General features: G+C 42.4%; 1 protein-coding gene across 1 annotated transcript in view; it reads left to right on the forward strand.

The window, feature by feature from the left end:
• LOC118396861 (S-adenosyl-L-methionine-dependent tRNA 4-demethylwyosine synthase TYW1) overlaps positions 1-20,553 on the forward strand; it is an 83,824-nt gene that overhangs the window by 22,389 nt on the left and 40,882 nt on the right. Inside the window, 6 exon segments of the mRNA XM_052468762.1 lie at positions 13,304-13,310; positions 13,630-13,682; positions 13,783-13,901; positions 15,060-15,100; positions 15,103-15,160; positions 18,222-18,266. Coding sequence (XP_052324722.1) covers positions 13,304-13,310; positions 13,630-13,682; positions 13,783-13,901; positions 15,060-15,100; positions 15,103-15,160; positions 18,222-18,266 — 323 coding nt within the window.

The following is a 20,553-nucleotide window of genomic DNA, read 5'->3' on the forward strand; positions in this document are numbered from 1 at the left end:
ATCTTCCTGACTGATGTCTTGAGATGTTGCTTCAATATATCCATATAATTTTCCTCCCTCATGATGCCATCTATTTTGTGAAGTGCACCAGTCCCTCCTGCAGCAATGCACCCTTCACGACATGATGCTGCCACCCCCATGGTTGGGATGATGTTCTTCGGCTTGCAAGCCTCCCCTTTTTTCCTCCAAACATAACAATGGTCATTATGGCCAAACAGTTCTATTTTTGTTTCATCAGACCAGAGGACATCTCTCCATCTTTGTCCCCATGTGCAGTTGCAAACCGTAGTCTGGCTTTTTTATGGCAGTTTTGGAGCAGTGGCTTCTTCCTTGCTGAGCGTCCTTTCAGGTTATGTCGATATAGGACTGGTTTTACTGTGGATATAGATACTTTTGTACTTGTTTCCTCCACCACCTTCACAAGGTCCTTTTCTGTTGTGTTCTGGGATTGACTTGCACTTTTCGCACCACAGTACTGTACGTTCATTTCTAGGAGACAGAACGCGTTTCCTTCCTGAGCGGTATGATGGCTGCTTGGTCCCATGGTGTTTATTCTTGCATACTATTGTTTGTACAGATGAACGTGGTACCTTCAGGTGTGTGGAAATTGCTCCCAAGGATTAACCAGACTTGTGGAGGTCTACAATTTATTTTCTGAGGTCTTGGCTGATTTCTTGTGATTTTCACATGATGTCAAGCAAAGAGGCACTGAGTTTGAAGGTAGGCCTTGAAATACATCCACAGGTACACGTCCAGTTGACTCAAATTATGTCAATTAGCCTATCAGAAGCTTCTAATGCCATGACATCAATTTCTGGAATTTCCCAAGCTGTTTAAAGGCACAGTCAATTTAGTGTATATAAACTTAATAATAATAATAAATAATAATCTTCTGACCCACTGGAATTGTGATACAGTGAATTATAAGTGAAATAATCTGTCTGTAAACAATTGTTGGACAAATGTCTTGTGTCATGCACAAAGATGATGTCCTAACCGACTTCCCAAAACTTTAGTTTGTTAACAAGACATTTGTGGAGTGGTTGAAAAAATAGTTTTAATGACTCCAACCTAAGTGTATGTAAACTTCTGACTTCAACTGTACATTTATTCACAGTGGTGTCTGAAATTATTGACACCCTTGATAAATTATTGTATAAAAAATTGTTGTACAAAATAAATAATGAAATACTGAGTTATATTGTATTCTTAAAAAATTGTGAAATTATATTTTTTTACGAATTCAATTGCTCATAGAAAGAGATTTTGTTTAAAAAGTAATACTTTTTTCCTCTCAAAAAAATTCTGGACACCCCTGTTTTCAGTACCGTTCAATATCTGTTTTCAATACCGTTCAATACCTTGCGAGGATAACGGCACTGAGCCTTTTTCTAAAATGTTTGAGTTTCAGAATCTTAAAACATTCCTCCACTGAACAAAAATATAAACGCAACATATAAAGTTGGTTCTACGTTTCATGAGCTGAAATAAAAGATCCCAGAAATCTTCCAAATTTGTTTACATTCCTCTTAGTGAGCATTTCTCCTTTGCCAAGATAATCCATTCAACTGACAGCTGTGGCATATCAAGAATCTCATTAAACAGCATGATCTTTACACAGGTGCACCTCGTGCTGGGGGCAATAAAAGGCCACTCTAAATGTGCAGTTCAGTCACACAGCACAATGCCACAGATGTCTCAAGTTTGGAGTGAGTGTGCAATATGCATGCTGACTGCAAGAATGTCCACTAGAGTTGTTGCCAGGGAATTTAATGTTCATTTCTCTACCATAAGCCACCTCCAATTTCATTTTAGAGAATTTGTCAGTACGTCCAACCGTCCTCACAACCGCAGACCATGTGTATGGCGTGGTGTGGGTGATTGGTTTGCTAATGTCAATGTTGTGAACAGAGTGCCCCATGGTGGCAGTGGAGTTATGCTATGAGCAGGCATAAGCTACGGACAATGAATACAATTGCATTTTATCGATGGCAATTTGAATGCACAGAGATACCGTGAAGAGATCCTGAGCCCATCACATCATGTTTCAGCATCATAATGCACAGCCCCATGTCGCAAGGATCTGTAAATAATTCCTGGAAGCGGAAAATGTACCAGTTTTTTCATGGGCTGCATACTCAACAGACATGTCACCCATTGAGCATGTTTTGGATGCTCTGGATCGACGTGTATGCCAGCATGTTCCATTTCCCGCCAATTTTCAGCAACTTCGCACAGCCATTGAAGAGGAGTGTGATAACATTCCATAGGCCACAATCAACAGCCTGATCAATCAACAGCCTGATCAACTCTATGCTTGCGTGGCACATCAGGTACTGACTGGTTTTCTGATCCACCCCCTTAATTTTTTTAAAGGTTTGGAAAGGTGCATATAAATATCAGATGCATATCTGTATATATATATATATATACATACATACATACAGTGCATTTGGAAATTTACGGCTTAATTCTAAAATTGATTAAATAAATGTTTTTCCTCATCAATCTACACACAATAACCCATAATGACAAGGTGAAAACAGGTTTTTACAAAATAAATTGTATTATTTTTTATTTAAACATACTTTATTTCAAAAAGTTTTCAGACCCTTTGCTATGAGACTCGAAATTGAGCTCAGGTGCATCCTGTTTCCATTGACCATCCTTGAGATGTTTCTACAACTTGATTGGAGTCCACCTTTGGTAAATGCAATTGATTGGACATGATTTGTATAAGGTCCCACAGTTGACAGTGCCCGTAAGAGTAAAAACCAAACCATGAGCCCGAAGGAATTGTCTGTATAGCTCAGAGACAGGATTGTGTTGATGCACAGATCTGGGGACGGGTACCCCAAAACATTCTGCAGCATTGAAGGTCCCCAAGAACACAATGGCCTCCATCATTCTTAAATGGAAGAAGTTTGGAACCACCAAGCCTCTTCCTAGAGCTGGCCGCCCGGCTAAACTGGGCAATCAGGGGAGAAGGGCCTTGATCAGGAAGGTGTCCAATAACCTGATAGTCACTCTGACAGGGCTCCCAGAGTTCCTCTGTGGAGATGTTTGTTCTTCTGGAAGGATCTCCCAGAAGGACAAACATCTCTGCAGCACTCCTTAGTAAAAGGCACATGACAGCCCACTTGGAGTTTGCCAAAAAGCACCTAAAGGACTCTCAGACCATGAGAAACAGGATTCTCTGGTCCGATGAAACCAAGATTGAATTCTTTGGCCTGAATGTCAAGCGTCTGGAGGAAACCTGGCACCATCCCTACAATGAGGCATGGTGGTGGCAGCATCATGTTGTGAGGATGTTTTTCAGCGGCAGTGACTGGGAGACTATTCAGGATCGAGAGAAAGATGAACGGAGCAAAGTACATAGAGATCCTTGATGAAAACCTGCTCCAGAGCACTCAGGACATCAGACTGGGGACGACAGTTCAACCTTCCAACAGGACAATGACCCTAAGCACACTACTAAGACAATGCAGGAGTGGCTTCGGGACAAGTCTCTGAATGTCCTTGAGTGGCCCAGCCAGAGCCCAGACTTGAACCTGATCGAACATCTCTGGAGAGACCTGAAAAAAACTCTGCAGCGACGCTACAACATTCAACGTGTAAGAGCTTGAGGGGATCTGCAGAGAAGAATGGGAGAATCTTCCCAAATACAGGTGTCTCAAGCTTGTAGCGTCATACACAAGAAGACTCAAGGCTGTAATCTCTGTCCAAGGTGCTTCAACAAAGTACTGAGTAAAGGGTCTGAATACTTATGTAAATGTGGTATTTCAGTTTTTTATTTTTTATTTAAAAAAAAAACATTTTTTGCTTTATCTTTATGGGGTATTGTGTGTTGGGGACACCTACTAATTCAAAAGATTTTCTTTATTTTTACTATTCTACATTGTAGACTAATACTGAAGGCATACAAACTATGAAATAACACATATGGAATCAGGTAGTAACCAAAAAGGTGTTAAACAAATCAAAATACATTTTATATTTGAAATTCGTTAAAGTAGCCACTCTTTGCCTTGATGACAGCTTTGCACACCTGGAATGCATTTCAATTTACAGGTGTGTCTTGTTAATTTGTGGATTTTCTTTCCTTCTAAATTTTTTTTCAGCCAATCAGTTGTGTTGTGACAAGGTAAGGGTGGTATGCAGAAGATAGCCCTATTTGGTAAAAGACCAACTCCGTATTATGGCAAGAAGACCTCAAATAAGCGAAGAGAAACGACAATCCATCATTATTTTAAAACATGAAGGTCAGTCAATCAAAAATATTAAGAACTTTTAAAAAGTTTAATCAAGTGCAGTTGTAAAAACGATCAAGCGCTATGATGAAACTGGCTCTCACCGCCAGGGGAAAGGAAGACCCAGAGTTACCGCTGTTGCAGAGGATAAGTTCATTTGAGTTAACTGCACCTCAGATTGTAGCCCAAATAAATGCTTCACAGTGTTCATGTAACAGACACATCACAACATCAACTGTTCAGAGGAGACTGTGTGAATCAGGCCTTCATGGTCGAATTGCTAAAGGAACCATTGTTAAATGACACCAATAATAAGAAGAGACTTGCTTGGGCCAAGAAACACGAGCAATGGACATTAGACCAGTGGAAATCTGTCCTTTGGTCTGATGAGTCCAAATTTGAGATTTTTGGTTCCAACCGCTGGCTCTTTGTGAAACGCAGAGTAGGTGAACGGATGATCACCGCACGGTTCCCACTGTGAAGCATTGAGGAGGAGGTATGATCTTGTGAGGGTGCATTACTGGTGACACTGTCTGTGATTGATTTAGAATTCAAGGCACACTTAACCAGCATGGCTACCACAGCATTCTGGAGTGATCCGCCATCCCATCTGGTTTGCGCTTAGTGGGACTATAATTTATTTTTCAACAGGACAATGACCCAACACACCTCCAGGCTGTTTAAGGGCTATTTGACCAAGAAGGAGAGTGATGGAGTACTACCTGGCCTCCACAATCACCCGACCTCAACCCAATTGAGATGGTTTGGGATGAGTTGGACTGCAGAATGAAGGAAAAGCAGCCAACAAGTGCTCAGCAAATGTGGGATCCCTTCAAGACCTTTGGGAAAGCATTCCTCATGAAGCTGGTTGAGAGAATGCCAAGAGTGTGCAAAGCTGTCATAAAGGTAAAGGGTGGCTACTTTGAAGAATCTAAAATATATGTAGATTTGTTTGACACTTTTGCTTACTATATGATTCCATATGTGTTATTTCATGTCATGTTATTTCATATGTGTTATTCTGCAATGTAGAAAATAGTCAAAATAAAGAAAAACCCTTGAATGAGTAGGTGTGTCCATACTTTTGACTGATACTGTATAGTATATTGTATATATACTGTACATACACTGAGTGTACAGAACACCTGCTCTTTCCATGACAGACTGACCAACTATGATCCCTCATTGTCACTTGTTAAATCCACTTCAATCAGTGTAGATGAAGGGGAGGAGACTGGTTATAGAAGGATTTTTCAGCCTTGAGACAATCGAGACATGGATTGTGTATGTGTGGCATTCAGAGGGTGAATGGGAAAGACAAAAGATTGAAGTGCCTTTGACCGGTATATGATTGTAGGTGCCAGGAGCACAGGTTTGAGTGTGTCAAGAACTGCAACGCTGTTTCCTGTGTGTATCAAGAATCGTCCACCACCCAAAATATTCAGCCAACTTGACACAACTGTGGGAAGCATTGGGGTCAACATGGGCCAGCATCCCTGTGGAATGCTTTCCACACCTTGTAACGAATTGTGGCTGTTCTGAGGGCAAAAGGGGGCACAATTCAATATTAGGAAGGTGTTCCTCATGTTGTACACTCTGGATGTTAGCTAAAGAGTCCTACCTCATTTGGAAAGGAGACTTCTCTGTCTCTAATTAAGAACATAATGTTGTGAAGGCTTAATGTGTCTGTATCAACAGAGCCAACATTTTTATTTGAGCTTTTTTCTCTACAGATTTTGACAATATTTCATCAGTATTAGCCTAAAACTTGAGCCTTAATGAGTGAAAAGTTTGGTATTTGTCGATGTAAAATGTATTATTCATTTCAGATCTGTAGAGGAGCTCTCGGACAGGACTGAGTAGGGGAAAGAGATTGAGAAACTCAAGTGTAGCGCTGGCCTACTGGGTTCCCTAGAGAACTCAGCATTATCGATAAGGGAGGAAGATCTCAGTGTCTCTTTGATTTCTGTGGAAAGTGAAAACATTTTATTTTGTTCAAACGGTTATTTTTTTACTCTGTTTATTTAGAACCTAACGAACAACTAGTCAAATCTCAAATCAAGTTCGTTCACCCACTGGGTCAATCAGCTGAAAGGACGAAGACATGTTTCCACCAGCACAAGTATTTATACCCTCCTTTAGGTGGAATCTCCTCCTTGCAGCTCTAAACACTGCATCTTTGTTGCTAGGCAGGACGTTATGTAATGAGTGTAATATCTGTTCCATCTCCCTTCATCTGACCTGAACTCGGCCCACATTCCCCGTACTACTAGGTGCCTCCTGTATATAGCCTCGTTATTCTTATCGAGTTACTTTTTATTTTAGTCTACTTGGTAAATATTTTCTTAACACTTCTTGAACTGCACTGTTGGTTAAGGGCTTGTAAGTAAGCATTTCACGGTAAAGTCTACACTTGTTGTATTCGGCGCATGTGACAATTAAAGTGTGATTTGAGTTCATCCACAGCTTTCTAACCTTATCAGTGACCGCAACCAAGTGATTGCCTCTTCCCTTACGTAGTAACCTTCTAGACCCATACTTCTTATCCACCCTCCATTGACCCCACCACATACATTCCTCATACATGTAACCATTAACTTCTAGCATAGCAGTTATTTAAAACTAGAACCCAACAAAATGGACAATATATAGTGTACCTTCACATCTCAATTGTAAGGATATGGGTTACTCTTGTTTTACGGGTAGACTGGTGACTGTCTGATTACTTTCATGTATGTCACGTTCTGACCTTTATTTCCTTTGTTTTGTATTTATTTAGTATGGTCAGGGCGTGAGTTGGGTGGGCAGTCTATGTTTGTTTTTCTAGGTTTTGGGTATTTCTATGTTTCGGCCTAGTATGGTTCTCAATCAGAGGCAGGTGTCATTAGTTGTCTCTGATTGAGAATCATACTTAGGTAGCCTGGGTTTCACTGTGTGTTTGTGGGTGATTGTTCCTGTCTCTGTGTTTGCACAAGATAGGACTGTTTAAGTCTTCACACATTTATTGTTTTGTTAGTTATTTCATGTCTACTTCCTTTATTAAAGAACATGAATAACCACCACGCTGCATTTTGGTCCGCTTCTTCTTCACCACAGGAAAACCCTTACAATGTAGCCGTGGGAGATTAATACAGTGTGAAAGGGGGATGACTGCAGCTGGAGTGGGTGGCTATAAGCCGTACAGCAGCGCAGGTTTGGAGGTTATCTCTCTCTGTGGCTGGCCTGGTGTTCACATGAGCTTTTCCAAATAGATGGGTACAGTTAATCAGATCCACTGAGAGGGAGAGGAGCAAAGCCTACCTCCTGTCTACCTCCCCCTCGCTCCTTCTCTCTCTGAGCAGACAGACATAAAAGGCAGTTGAGGCGTTTGAAGTGTAGGTTTTTACCTAATGAACACCGGAAGGGAAAGGGCCCTCAGATTAGACTCAACACTAACTCCCACTAGGCCTTGTTCTCTTCTCTGTGCTGCATCCAGCAGCAGCCAGTCTTCAGCAGAATTGTAATATATCTGAGTTGGAACAACAGCCCCAGCTCCCGACACCTCCGATATTTGCCCCACGTGGGTCGACAGACAAGTAATAAACAGTAGTTAGCCTGTGCTCAGGGGGATTGTGGGTAAGAACATGATGTGTGTGTTGTGTGTGTGTGTGTGTGTGTGTGTGTGTGTGTGTGTGTGTGTGTGTGTGTGTGTGTGTGTGTGTGTGTGTGTGTGTGTGTGTGTGTGTGTGTGTGTGTTTCTGACTGTGTGCGTGATACAATGGATTTCCTGTGGGTGTAAAGGAAGCGTCCTGGATCGATAGCCAGCCCCCCCGTGTTTGGGTAAATGGTAAATGCATCTTAATCCCCCATCGTGCATCATATCGTTGGGCCTTTGCTAGCATTGCAATAGACTGAGTTACAATTGATTTACTTTATTTTACAGCATAGCTCAATTACACCAGGCTTTAACCTATCCAATAACAGGAGGACACCAGTCCTGAAAACAGTGAGATCAATAATTACTCACTTTTGAAGAACATAAATCTGACACAAGATGGCTGACTTTTGTTTCCAAGGTGGGCAAGGCTATAGTTAGCTACACAGTAACCAAAGCACATCGGGTGTCCTACTAGGATGAAAGATGACCTGTCAATGCAGCCATTATGAGCACTCAACATTTCAACACCTGAAATGTCATGCATTTTTTTCTCTCTCATGGCGTCTATATCATGCTGTTTTACCTCACACACAGGACTGAAATAGAACTTCTCATAAATGCTGTGTCTTTTGAAATGCATACATGGGAAGGCCCCCCTTGAATTCCTATGAAGAACCCTTGATATAAAAGCACTGGCAAGTATCACGATGATTTAAAAGAGACAAATAAAAGTATTATGTTTGATGGGGCTGACTTCAGAGAATGGCTGTCAGAGCTTGAAACGCTGTAAATGAGTAGTCCAATCCACAGCTGGTATAGACAACCCTTCATCATCATGTATACTTATATCACACTCAGCCTCAACACCTTTTGAAGTTATGTTGCAAATTTTTATGTGTGGGCTTTGCTCTTGGGAAATCACACATCATACTTTTTTTTAATGCTGTTGGCAAATGGTCTAGTGCCTTCTCACGTGTTATGCAATCAGTATTACTATGTTGTTACCATGTAACATTACAAAGGTCAGCAATCTATCTACACATTTTGTTGTTAGGACAATTTGCTTTTAATTGTTTTTCTACAGAACTCAGTCAAATGGAATCTCACACAGTGTCAATATACATCTACCTCCCTTCTCCCCCCACACACAAATCCATATACATTCATTCTCACAGAGGGATACGCAAAGAAAAACACAAAGGCAAAAAAATCTATCCAAAACAAACTGACATTCACAAATAGAAACAACTCAAAAACAAGACACCCACTGTACAGCATGTTCTCTAAGGGTGTTTTCAGACTTGGTCCCTTTCAGACAGTTTTTGTGACACTAAGCTCCGCAGTTGGCTTGTCATTATTCCCACACCACACACTAGACTACTGCAACACCGTTTCCACTGCCTTAACCCTTTCACATTGGAGAGAGAAGTTGATGATGTGCCTGTTCGCGGAAAAAAACGTGTGCTGTTTTTGGATATTGATTAGCGGTTGTCAAGGATGCACAGAAATGCCAAAACATGTGTGGAGTTTTGTACTGACATGAGGTCCAGATTATTTGTTTGCATTATGTTGATCAATAGGCTAAGAGAGCTTCATAAACTGTTTATTCGATTGTGGGGTTTAAATAGTGTGAGAAGACAACATATTTGGTGAGAATCACAACATATGTACAAAATCTAATCTCGCTCTTAAAGGGGCAGTAGCCTATACAATTTTCAATTAGGCCTACATGATTTATTCTGCAGTTATTCTACTGGTATTTAATATGTTACCAATAATATTTACACGTTAATATTATCTTCGCATTACAATGATTATGTCTCATCTTTAAAGAAAATGCTATCAATTAGCTTCCAAAGTATAAGTCGGTATATCTAGAGTGCATTGAGTGAATGTTGGAAAAATATCTTAGTAACTTTCTTAACATAGCAATGTGAATGCAAAGAGGACTTGGACCTCAAAAAAGGTGAAGTGAACTGGCAAATAAGTTGAGTCCTCAAGGCAAGGGCAGTGTGAATACAAAAAGAACAGAGTATTTTTCTTCTTCTTTCTTTTACCACAGAGGACTGAGATTGGTTATATTAAAGAAAACAACCTAAGATTCCACATTTGATCAAATATGTCTAGTTTATGTTTGATGTTATATTATATAGAGTATAATGGGATGTATACTGTAGTTCAGTCCTCCAGTTAGTTATTGCGGGTGGATATGAGGCTTTCCAATTGAATGCTATACATTTTTTTCGTAGCAATTAGACCTAGATTACAAAATGTTCTCTGATATTGATCACTAATATTTACATTTCTCAACAGACATGATCGTGGTGATGGGTGGCTATAAATTCCTAGACACAATGAAAAGAAAGCACATGCAGTACCAGTCAAAGGTTTGGACACACCTACTCAATCAAGGGTTTTTCTTTATTTTTACTATTTTCTACATTGTAGAATAATAGTGAAGACATCAAAACTATAAAATAACACATATGGAATCATATAGTAACCAAAAAAGTGTTAAACAACTAAAAATATATTTTATATTTGAGATTGGCCACCCTTTGCCTTAATGACAACTTTGTACACTCATGGCATTCTCTCATCCAGCTTCATAAGGTAGTCACCTACATGGAACTCAAAAGAGTTTTACCTGGAACCAAAAAAGGGTTCTACCTGGAACCGAAAAGGGTTCTCTTATGGGAACAGTCGAAGAACCCTTTTGGAACCCTTTTTTCTGAGTGTACAACGTTTCGCAAAATGACTGCATACTCTGAGGATGATATACATTACCAGTCAAAGGGTTGGATACACCTACTCATTCAAGGGTTTTTCTTATTTTTTTAAAACTATTTTCTACTTTGTAGAATAATAGTGTAGAATAATAGTGAAGACATCAAAACTATGAAATAACACATTTGGAATCATGTAGGAACCAAAAATGTGTTAAACAAATCAAAATATGTTTTACATTTGAGATGCTTCGAAGTAGCCACCCTTTTACTTGATGGCAGCTTTGCACACTCTTGACATTCTCTTAACCAGCTTCATGAGGTAGTCACCTGGAATGCATTTCAATTAACAGGTGTGCCTTGTTAAAAGTTAATTTGTGGAATTCCTTCCCTTCTTAATGTGTTTGATCAGTTGTGACAAGGCAGGGTGGGTATACAGAAGATAGCGATATTTGGTAAAAAAAACTAATATTGTGGCAAGAACAGCTCAAATAAGCAAAGAGAAACAACAGTCTGTCATTATTTTAAGACATGAAGGTCAGTCAATATGGAACATTTGAAGATTTTTGAAAGTTTCTTCAAGTGCAGTCACAAAAACCATCAAGCTTTATGATGAAACTGGCTCTCATGAGGATCGCAACAGGAAAGGAAGACCCAGAGTTACCTCTGCTGCAGAGGATACGTTCATAAGAGTTACAAGCCTAAGAAATTGCAGCCCAAATAAATGGTTCACAGAGTTCAAGTAACAGACATCTCAACATCAACTGTTCAGAAGAGACTGTGTGAATCAGGCCTTCATGGTCGAATTGCTGCAAAGAAACCATTACTAAAGGACACCAATAAGAAGACACTTGATTGGGCCAAGAAACACGCACAATTGACATTAGATCGGTGAAAATCTGTCCTTTTGGTCTGATGAGTTCAAATTTGAGATTTTTGGTAACAACCGCCGTGATTTGTGAGACGCAGAGTATGTGAACAGATGATCTCTGTATGTGTGGTTCCCACCGTGAAGCTTGGAGGAGGAAGAGGTGTGATGGCGTGGGTGTGCTTTGCTGGTGACGCTGTCTGTGATTTATTTAGAATTCAAAGCACACTTAACCAGCATGGCTACCCCAGTATTCTGCAGCGATACGCCATCCCATCTGGTTTGCGCTTAGTGGGACTATCATTTGTTTTTCAACAGGACAATGACCCCAAACACCTCTCCAGCCTGTCAACGGGCTATTTGATCAAGAAAGAGAATGATGGATTGCTGCATCAGATGACCTGGCCTCCACAATCACCCGACCTCAACCCAATTGAGATGGTTTGGGATGAGTTGAACTGCAGAGTGAAGGAAAAGCAACCAACAAGTGCTCAGCAAATGTGGGAACTCCTTCAAGACTGTTGGAAAAACATCCCTCATGAAACTGGTTGAGAGAATGCCAAGAGTGAAAAATATATTTTGATTTTCTTAACACTTTTGGTTTCTACATGACTCCATATGTATTATTTAATAGTTTTGATGTCTTCACTATTATTCTACAATGTAGAAAATAGTCAAAACAAAGAAAACCACTTGAATGAGTAGGTGTGTTCAAACTTTTGACTGGTACTGTACATTTTCCCAAAATGGTATCAGTTTCTCACAGGATCACAGCATATGTAATACGCTTCCTTTGTGATTTGTTTTTCTCCAACAGAGATTTACTCATTCATAATGAATTATGCTCGTGTAGACAGGTTATGATGGAATGCCTTCCAGAACGGAGACGAGAACTGAGGGCCCCGGTCAGAGACCATGTCCACCGGGAGTCCATGGACCCGGAAGACGTGCTGCACCATGAGCTGGGCAGGCTCCTTGGTAGAGGCTAGGTTGGGGAGAGGAATGAAGTGGGCCGCTTTGGAAAACCGATCCACCACAGTCAGGATGGCGGTGTTTCCATGAGATGGTGGAAGTGGGACCAGGGATGGTGAGGGACAGGCAGAGGTTGGAGGAGACCAGCCAAAGCTTGTCAAGGAGTCTTGTTTTGTGCACACACCGTGCAAGCGGCGATGAATGCTGAGATGTCAGGGACCATGGTGGGCCACCAAAAGCGTTGTCGCACAAAAGCCAGGGTCCGGCGGGAGCCCAGTTGGCAGGCCAGTCTGAAGGAGTGGGCCTACTCCAGGACCATGGAGAGGACAGGCACAAACATCCGGTTATCTGTACCCCCCCCGTGGCCAGGCATGAGGTGGGAAGGATGGTCTTGGACTCCGGGGTAATAGCCGTGGGGCTATAACGGCGAGGCAGTGCATCCGGCTTGACATTCTTGGATCCCAAACGATATGAGAGGGAGAAGTTGAACCGTGTGAACAGCAGGGCCCATCTAGCTTGCCTGGAGTTGAGGCGTTTGGCGGTGTGGAGATACTCTATATTTTTGTGGTTGGTCCATACGATGTGCAGAGGCCATACGATGTGGCCACGAAGCAGTTCCTCGTGCCTCACGATGGTGGCTCCTTGGGAGGAGATGGCGTCGCGCATCTGGCCCGGGTCTGCTGGGTCAGTCATGGCCAGTTCGTACAATCAGGTTTGAAGGTAAGACCCAGATGCAGACTGTGTCGGAGTAACAATGTTTATTACAGCAACAGGGCAGGCAAATGACAGGTCAAGGCAGGCAGGGGTCAATAACCAGAGTAGTGGGGGAAAGGTACAGGACGCCAGGGAGGCTCAGGGTCAGGTCAGGCAGAGCTCGGGAATCCAGAGGTGGGGCAAAGGTACAGGATGGCAGGCAGGCTCAGGGTCAGGGGCAGGCAAGCTCAGAGACAAGACAGGCAAGGGTCAAAATCAGGAGGGCGAAAAAAAGAGAGACTGGGGAAAAGCAGGAGCTGACACAAAAAACACTTGTTGACTTGACAAACTGGTAACAGACAAACAGAACACAGGTATAAATAAACAGTGGATAATGGGGAAGATGGGCGACACCTGGAGGGGGGTGGAGACAATAACAACAACAGGTGAAACAGACCATTTTATATATTTTCTCTTCTACAGGATACAAAGTCATAGGAAGTCACTCAGGAGACAAGCGTTGTCATTGGACCAAGGTAAAGTGGATAAGATTATGTATTTCTTATATGAGTAATCTAACATTCATAAGCATGTACCTTCGAATAACTAATTAACAGGTATTATTCTTTCCACCAGTCCATGCTAAGAGGAAGAGGAGGTTGTTACAAGCACTCCTTTTATGGCGTCGAGGCCCACAGGTGTATGGAGTCCTCCCTTAGCCTCGTCTGTGCCAACAAGTGTGACTTCTGCTGGAGGTGGGTGCAGCTGAACTATCATTGTCAATGTGATAGATTTAGAGGTTTTGGAATAATTCATGCACCAGTTTATTGCAATAATTACATTATTCTCATATGCCCAGTGCAGTTGTATTCTCATCTTAACCCAATAACCAGTGCTGCATTTCACAATATGGCTAAGCACACCTAGACCCTTTTTGTTCATTGCTGAAAGTCCGGAAGAGCATATGACCCATGACCTTACCCTCCTATCATTTTAAAATGAACCATATTACAATATTGTCATAGGCAGACTGAATACAGAACTTAGTAAAGAACCCCAGATATTCGTATCCCTCTTCACCCCGTCATTGACTGATGGCCATGCTATTGCTTAGCTAACCAAAAGCTAACGAGGCAGCTAATGATTAACGTGTGGGTGATTAATGATCGTGCTAATTAAAGGGACAGAGGTTAGAAGCTGAATTACGTGATGTGACATTGGATGTGGCTGGAGGGGGCAGATATTTCTCCTCAAGTTACCTTCAAAATAGCCTGGTCCCTGATCTGTGTGTGCTGTCGGAAGACAACTCCTAATGTAAGACTACACAAATAGATCTGGAACCAGGCTAACCTTTGAAAATATGAAGATAATAAAACTCCTTTGTTAAAATGTCTCTGCCAGTTCAAGCCTCTGGCGAATGGGTTGCTGTCAGTAGTGATAGTCCCGTCTGAGTTGAGGTCCCTATCTGGGACAATTGGCAACAGCAGAACCTTGTCAGACACATAGGTATTGTCTTACTGTCCTTCAGCAGCAGAGGGCACCAGAACTGATGGGTAGACTGAATGTTCTCTAGTCTAGTGAACTGTGAGGTGGAATACAAAGCTCCTGATGTGTGTGGATTTCCTCACATTATAGTTTTCCATATGTACTGTCACCTGTTGCATTTGTGCCTACTGTACTTTTATTTAACTCTAGTGTCTAAAAATAATTTGTGTAAACTTCTGTTAGCTTGTGCCCTTTAGGTGATCTGAGAGGGACTAAAATGGTCATGGCAGGCCGATGTAAGCGGTCACCAGACCAGTCTGGTTACTTAGCCTGGCCCACTGGGGACAGACAGGCCTGGTCTGGGGCAGTGTGTGTGTGTGTGAACAGACAGAGCTGTCCTTTCTGATCTTGTCTATCTGTCCCGACAGACTCCACACTAACCCGGTGGGCACAGAGTGGCGCTGGAAGATGGACCTGCTGAGAAGATACTACTGGAGGCTGTGGAGAACCACCAGAACATGTTCCGACAGTTGAGCTGAGTAACACACACACACACACACACACACACACACACACACACACACACACACACACACACACACACACACACACACACACACACACACACACACACACACACACACACACACACACACACTAAAAAAGATGATCCGACAGTAGACAGGTAACCTTAATAACACTTTGGCTTTGTTTACGCTTATAACAGAAAACAAAATTGCAACCAATTCTGGAATAGGTTGGCCTAACAGCTCATCACAATACCTAATCTAGATTCAAGAGGCTATACTTCACCATCAAGTTGAGAGTCACGACACATGCTTTAATGAAGCAGAGCTGTATGAGCGCTAGAACTGTGTCACAGACCTGGTCAGGCTAACAGACAGACAGACGCTGGGCCTGGGGGATATTTGCCTGACACTTCGGTCCCCACAGTGCAGTGTCATCATAGTTGTTGCGTCCCAAATGGCACCCTATTTCCTACACAGAGCCCTGGTCAAAAGTAGTGCACTCTAAAGAAATAGGGTACAATTTGGGACACAAAAAGTGCAGTGAGGATCTGGGCTGATTCAGTCATCAGCACCCTGTCTGTCCAGTCGCTGTCACACCTCTCCTCACCGGGCCCAGAGTGTGACGCACTTGTCACTGGGCCTGTCTCTGACCTGTCTATGCTTTGTAAAGCAACAGCTCAGTTGGCCATGACAGTTCCAGCAGTTAGTAAAGAGAAAAACATGGCATCTATTGTAATCAATGGATGATGTGCACACTCGGCTTGACTGCAACAGCAGCTTCTACCCCCAAAGTTATAAGACTCCTGAACAGCTAATCAATGGCAACCCAGACTATTTGCATGCCCCCTCCCTTCCTCTTCTACTCTGCTGCTACTCTGTTATTACCTATGCATAGTCACTTTAATAACGCTACCTACATGTACATATTATACCTCAATTACCAATACACCGGTTCCTCCGCACATTGACTCTGTACTGGTACCCCCTGTATATAGCCTGTCTATTGTTATTTACTGCTGCTCTTAAATGATTTGTTCTTATCTCTTACTTTTAAAAAAAAGTGTGCTGTAGGTATTTTCTTGAAACTGCATTGTTGGTTAAGGGCTTGTAAAGTAGGCATTTCACTGTTGTACTTTGCGCATGTGACAAATCATTTGATTTGAAAAAGCATCCTCTCACTATATTATTCAGTGGTTTATTAGATGGCCTTTGACTATAGCAGTTGATGATTTATTCTAGGATAACCCAAACGTGTCACACATGACCCATCACAAAACAATATAAATGCCTCCCCATTGGGATCAACGGAGCTCCCTCTCCCTGCCCTCTGTCGACTGCACTGATTCAGTCAGTTTAGCCAGGAATGACTCAAGTGTCCCTGTTTCTCTCTTCGTCAAGTGCCAATTCCATCCACTCAAAGGAACATGTCATTGCAATTTGTTTCTCATACTCAGCCCTTTGATGGACATCTGGATTGGAGTAGTTAGCGACATGTCTACTGGGACTGAAATGAACCCAACCGAGTTGCATTGCTGATTAGTGAGCTTGTGGTTGAACCAGAGGGTTGCTGTTGGCAGGTGTGTGTGTGTGTGTGACTCCTCTCTAAAGTTCCTGATTTGCTCAGTGCTGCTTGTCACGTTCATCAGTGGTGGTGATCTGTTTTCATTTGACCACCTAGTTTAATTGAGTTATGTCGGCACAGAATAAAGCCATTTGGAGTCCGTTTTGGTTTTTGATGTTTTTTTCAATTAAACGTTCAGGGTTAATGATTGACATTAGGTCAAGTCAATCTTAGGGGCTCTCTTGAGGACTTCTGATGGAAATGTAATCCGGATAGTCGGATCTGATCACTAAACCCCTTGGGATAATGGTCTTGGAGTATAAACATGTCTATTGTAGAGAGCTTTAGAGGACAATGGTAATGATGTGGATGTATTCCTGCAAGACACTAATACTCAGATTCATAACCATTTCCCTTCCTCCGTCCCGCTATCCATCGTTCTCGTTAGAATAGATACTTTTAATGGAGCACCATGTCAGCATTGATACAGTACTGTATGAACAATCCACTTTAGAGGGAACGAGTGCCCTTCCAGAGGACAGCCAGCGACCCATGTGGGAGTGTAATGTGATTCCACATCACATAATATCAATAAAATAAACACATAATGAGGCCTGAGGGACCTGTGGGGGGTGTGTGTGTGTGTGTGTGTGTGTGTGTGTGTGTGTGTGTGTGTGTGTGTGTGTGTGTGTGTCAGCCTGGGCTGGTGATATGACTGAATTAAAGTGTGATTTCTCCAAGGGCCCTGTATGAGGGCCGGGGGAATGTACAATTATCTTTTTCAGTTTGATGTCTCTGTGTGAAGCTGTTCTGTGATGTGATTTACCCTTCAAATGTTTCAGAGGCAGCAGCCATTTACCTGGCTTCATCAATGGAAATAATTATATGGATTTGTTGTCGCTTGCTGCCATTATTCAGGTTAATGTTGTTTCATACTGCATTGATCCACATCATATAACTTTTTGGGGGGTCATGCAATTAGTGCATGAAATCAATCTTTTGAAAACTTTACTGTTTACTTTTCGAATCAATTTTGGTTAGTTTTTTGGGCTTGTGTGAGAGTGCTTGGCATGTGCATCTGTATGTGTGCGCATCGGTGTGTTTGTGTGTGCATGCAAGGAGAAATATACTGAGTGAGTGTGGCGTGTGTTGATTCTAGGCAAGGTGAGCAATGTCTCGGCACTGCCAGGAGATCCATAGTGATCAGTGGTAGCTGAAGAGACTGAGACGTCCCAGTGGGAAGAGGAGAGGGACTTGGCCTGGCTCCAATGTACTCTCTCTCTCTCTCTCTTTCATTTTTGTATATCTCTCTCCCTGACTGTTCTCTGATTCTCCCACACCATTTTCTTCCCACCAGTCCATTCCCTTTAAAGGGGAATGGGAACACAATCCTAAATAACCCCTTTCTTGCTTTTATTATTCATAATAAGACATTGAGGGGGAGTGAACAAGTGTACATCACAGGCAGAGGAGGTTTGTGCAGTCATTAGGCTCTCCAGCTTCATGGTCCCCAAGGCACAGTTCCCCTAGGAGATCAGGTGGAGGTGCCACTGAAGGTGTTGGAGGTGAAGAGAAGTTGTATTGGCCCAACCCTAAGGGAGAGGAGAGATGGCTTCTCCAGCTTTGTCTCTTTCTTTCTTTGGGTCTCCCTTTCAGTCCTAATGCCATTTGGCCTGACAAAAACATAATCCGTTTCTTTCTTTTCTTACTGTAACCGTTCCTTTCTCTAGGGTGTGTTCGGGCGGTGCTCTTTCGCTCTGACCGTCACCTCTTCTCTCTTTTGAAGTCTATACAAACACAGAAGCACATTGAGGCTTCTGACTAAGGCAGGGCCGAGCCAGGTCATAGAAGAGCCTTAATCTTGAACAGAATTGCAAATCACAGTTTCAACTGTCTGTCAGCCTAGCATCGTCTTCGTCTCGCTCTTTTTACCAGCATCCCTGAGGAATGTTTTCGACACCTTGCAGATTCCTTGCCCAGACAAATTGGTGCTGTTCTGCAGTGTACAGTGAATTCGGAAAGTATTCAGACCCCTTGACTTTTTCACATTTGGTTATGTTACATTATTCTAAAATGGATAAAAAATAAATAACAAATCTCATCAATCAATCTACACAAAATACCCCATAATGACAAAGCAAAAGCAGGGTTTTAAGAAATGTTTGCAAATGCATAAAAGTGAATAAAATAAATATCACATTTACATAAGTATTCAGACCTTTTACTCAGTACTTTGTTGAAGCACCTTTGGCAGAGATTACAGCCTCGAGTCTTCTTGGGTATGACACTACAAGATTGGCACACCTGTATTTGGGGAGTTTCTCCCATTCTTCTCTGTAGATCCTCTCAAGCTCTGTCAGGTTGGATGGGGAGTGTCACTGCACAGATATTTTCTGGTCTATCCAGAGATGTTCGATCGGGTTCAAGTCCGGGCTCTGGCTAGGCCACTCAAGGACATTCAGAGACTTGTCCCAAAGCCACTCCTGCGTTGTCTTGGCTGTGTGCTTAGGGTCGTTGTCCCATTGGAAGGTGAACTGTCTTCCCAGTCTGAGGTCCTGAGCACTCTGGAGAAAGTTTTCATCAAGGATCTTTCTGTACATTGCTCCGTTCATCTTTCCCTTGATCCTGACTAGTCTCCCAGTCCCTGTCGTTGAAAAGCTTCCCCACAGCTTGATGCTGCCATCACCATGCTTTACCATAGGGATGGTGCCAGGTTTCCTGCAGACTTGACGTTTGGCATTCAGGCCAAAGAGTTCAATCTTGGTTTCATCAGACCAGAGAATCTTGTTTCTCATGGTCTGAGAGTCCTTTAGGTGCTTTTTGGCAAACTCCAAGCGGGCTGTCATGTGCCTTTTACAGAGCACTGGCTTCCCTCTCGCCTCTCTACCATAAAGGCCTGATTGGAGGAGTGCTGCAGAGATTATTGTCCTTCTGGAAGGTTCTCCTATCTCCACAGAGTAGCTCTGTCAGAGAGACCATTGTGTTCTTTGTCATCTCCCTGACCAAGGCCCTTCTCCCCCGATTGCTCAGTTTGGCCGGGTGGCCAGCTGTAGGAAGAGTCTTGGTGGATCCAAACTTCTTCAATTTAAGAATGATGGAGGCCACTGTGTTCTTGGGGACCTTGAATGTTGCAGAAATGTTTTGTTACCATTCCCCAGATCTGTGCCTCGACACCATCGTGTCTCGGAGCTCTACGGACAATTCCTTCGATCCCATGGCTTGGTTTTTTCTCTGCCATACACTGTCAACGGTGGGACCTTAAATAGACAGGTGTGTGCCTTTATAAATCATGTCCAATCAATTGAATTGACCACAGGTGGACTTCAAGTTGTAGAAACATCTCAAGGATGATCAATGGAAACAGGATGCACCGGAGCTAAATTTCGCGTCTTATTGCAAAGGGTCTGAATACTTACTTAAATAAGGTATCTGTTTTTTATTTGTTAAACATCTCTAAAAAACTGTTTTCACTTTGTCATATGGGCTATTGTGTGTAGATTGATGAGGAACATGTTTTTTAAATCCATTTTAGAATAAGGCTGTAACGTAAGAAAGTCAAGGGGTCTGAATACTTTCCGAATGCACTGTATATGCGCAGTGGTAAACGACTTACACACACAAAGCCTTATGTGTGTGTGTGTGTGTGTGTGTGTGTGTGTGTGTGTGTGTGTGTGTGTGTGTGTGTGTGTGTGTGTGTGTGTGTGTGTGTGTGTGTGTGTGTGTGTGTGTGTGTGTGTGTGTGTATGTGTGTTGTGTGTACACACACACAGTCCCCCTTATCGGCAGGAAGGGGCATTGAGGCGCACAATAAGAGAAGCAGGTTAAGTGTCT

Source organism: Oncorhynchus keta, chromosome 18 (assembly GCF_023373465.1).
Source record: "Oncorhynchus keta strain PuntledgeMale-10-30-2019 chromosome 18, Oket_V2, whole genome shotgun sequence".
In the NCBI taxonomy this organism is placed as follows: Eukaryota; Metazoa; Chordata; class Actinopteri; order Salmoniformes; family Salmonidae; genus Oncorhynchus; species Oncorhynchus keta.